The 386-nt window shown below is 56.2% G+C and overlaps 1 protein-coding gene across 1 annotated transcript in view; it reads right to left on the minus strand.

Moving 5' to 3' along the window:
• Nucleotides 1–46: 46 nt before the first annotated feature.
• Nucleotides 47–386, minus strand: part of EMH_0080530 (uncharacterized protein) — a gene marked incomplete at both ends in the record, with an annotated part of 3,896 nt that continues 3,556 nt past the window's right edge. Inside the window, 2 exons of the mRNA XM_013500272.1 lie at nt 47–106; nt 163–380. Of these exons, the coding sequence (XP_013355726.1) occupies nt 47–106; nt 163–380 (278 nt within the window). The remainder of the gene's footprint in view (nt 107–162; nt 381–386) is intronic.

Genomic DNA, 386 nt, shown 5'->3' on the forward strand with positions numbered 1-386 from the left:
GCAGCAGCAACAACAGCAGCAGCAAAGGCTCGGGATGTGAAGCCTCTCAGCAGCAGCAACAGCGAAATTGCCAGGGGCAGCTGCTGCACACAAAGTTACAGCACTGCTGCAGAAACAAAGACAGCAGCAGCAGCGGCTGCTGCTGCTGCAGCAGCTACTTACGATGAAGTATTTTCTGATGAATTCTCTCTCTGGGTCTGCCTCGTGTCGCTGCCAGTAGCGTGTAGAGTTGAGGGAGACGCGATCCTGCTCTTGCTGCTGCTGCTGCTGCTGCTGCTGCTGCTTGTGCTGCTTCTGCTGCTGCTGCACCTTGTACGCCAAGTCGTCTAGGACTCTGCCGTTGGTGACGGAGCGCAGTGTCTCTACAATGGCTGCTTCGTCTGTTG

Source organism: Eimeria mitis, genomic scaffold (assembly GCF_000499745.2).
Source record: "Eimeria mitis Houghton genomic scaffold, Emh_scaff5207, whole genome shotgun sequence".
Classification (NCBI taxonomy): Eukaryota; Apicomplexa; class Conoidasida; order Eucoccidiorida; family Eimeriidae; genus Eimeria; species Eimeria mitis.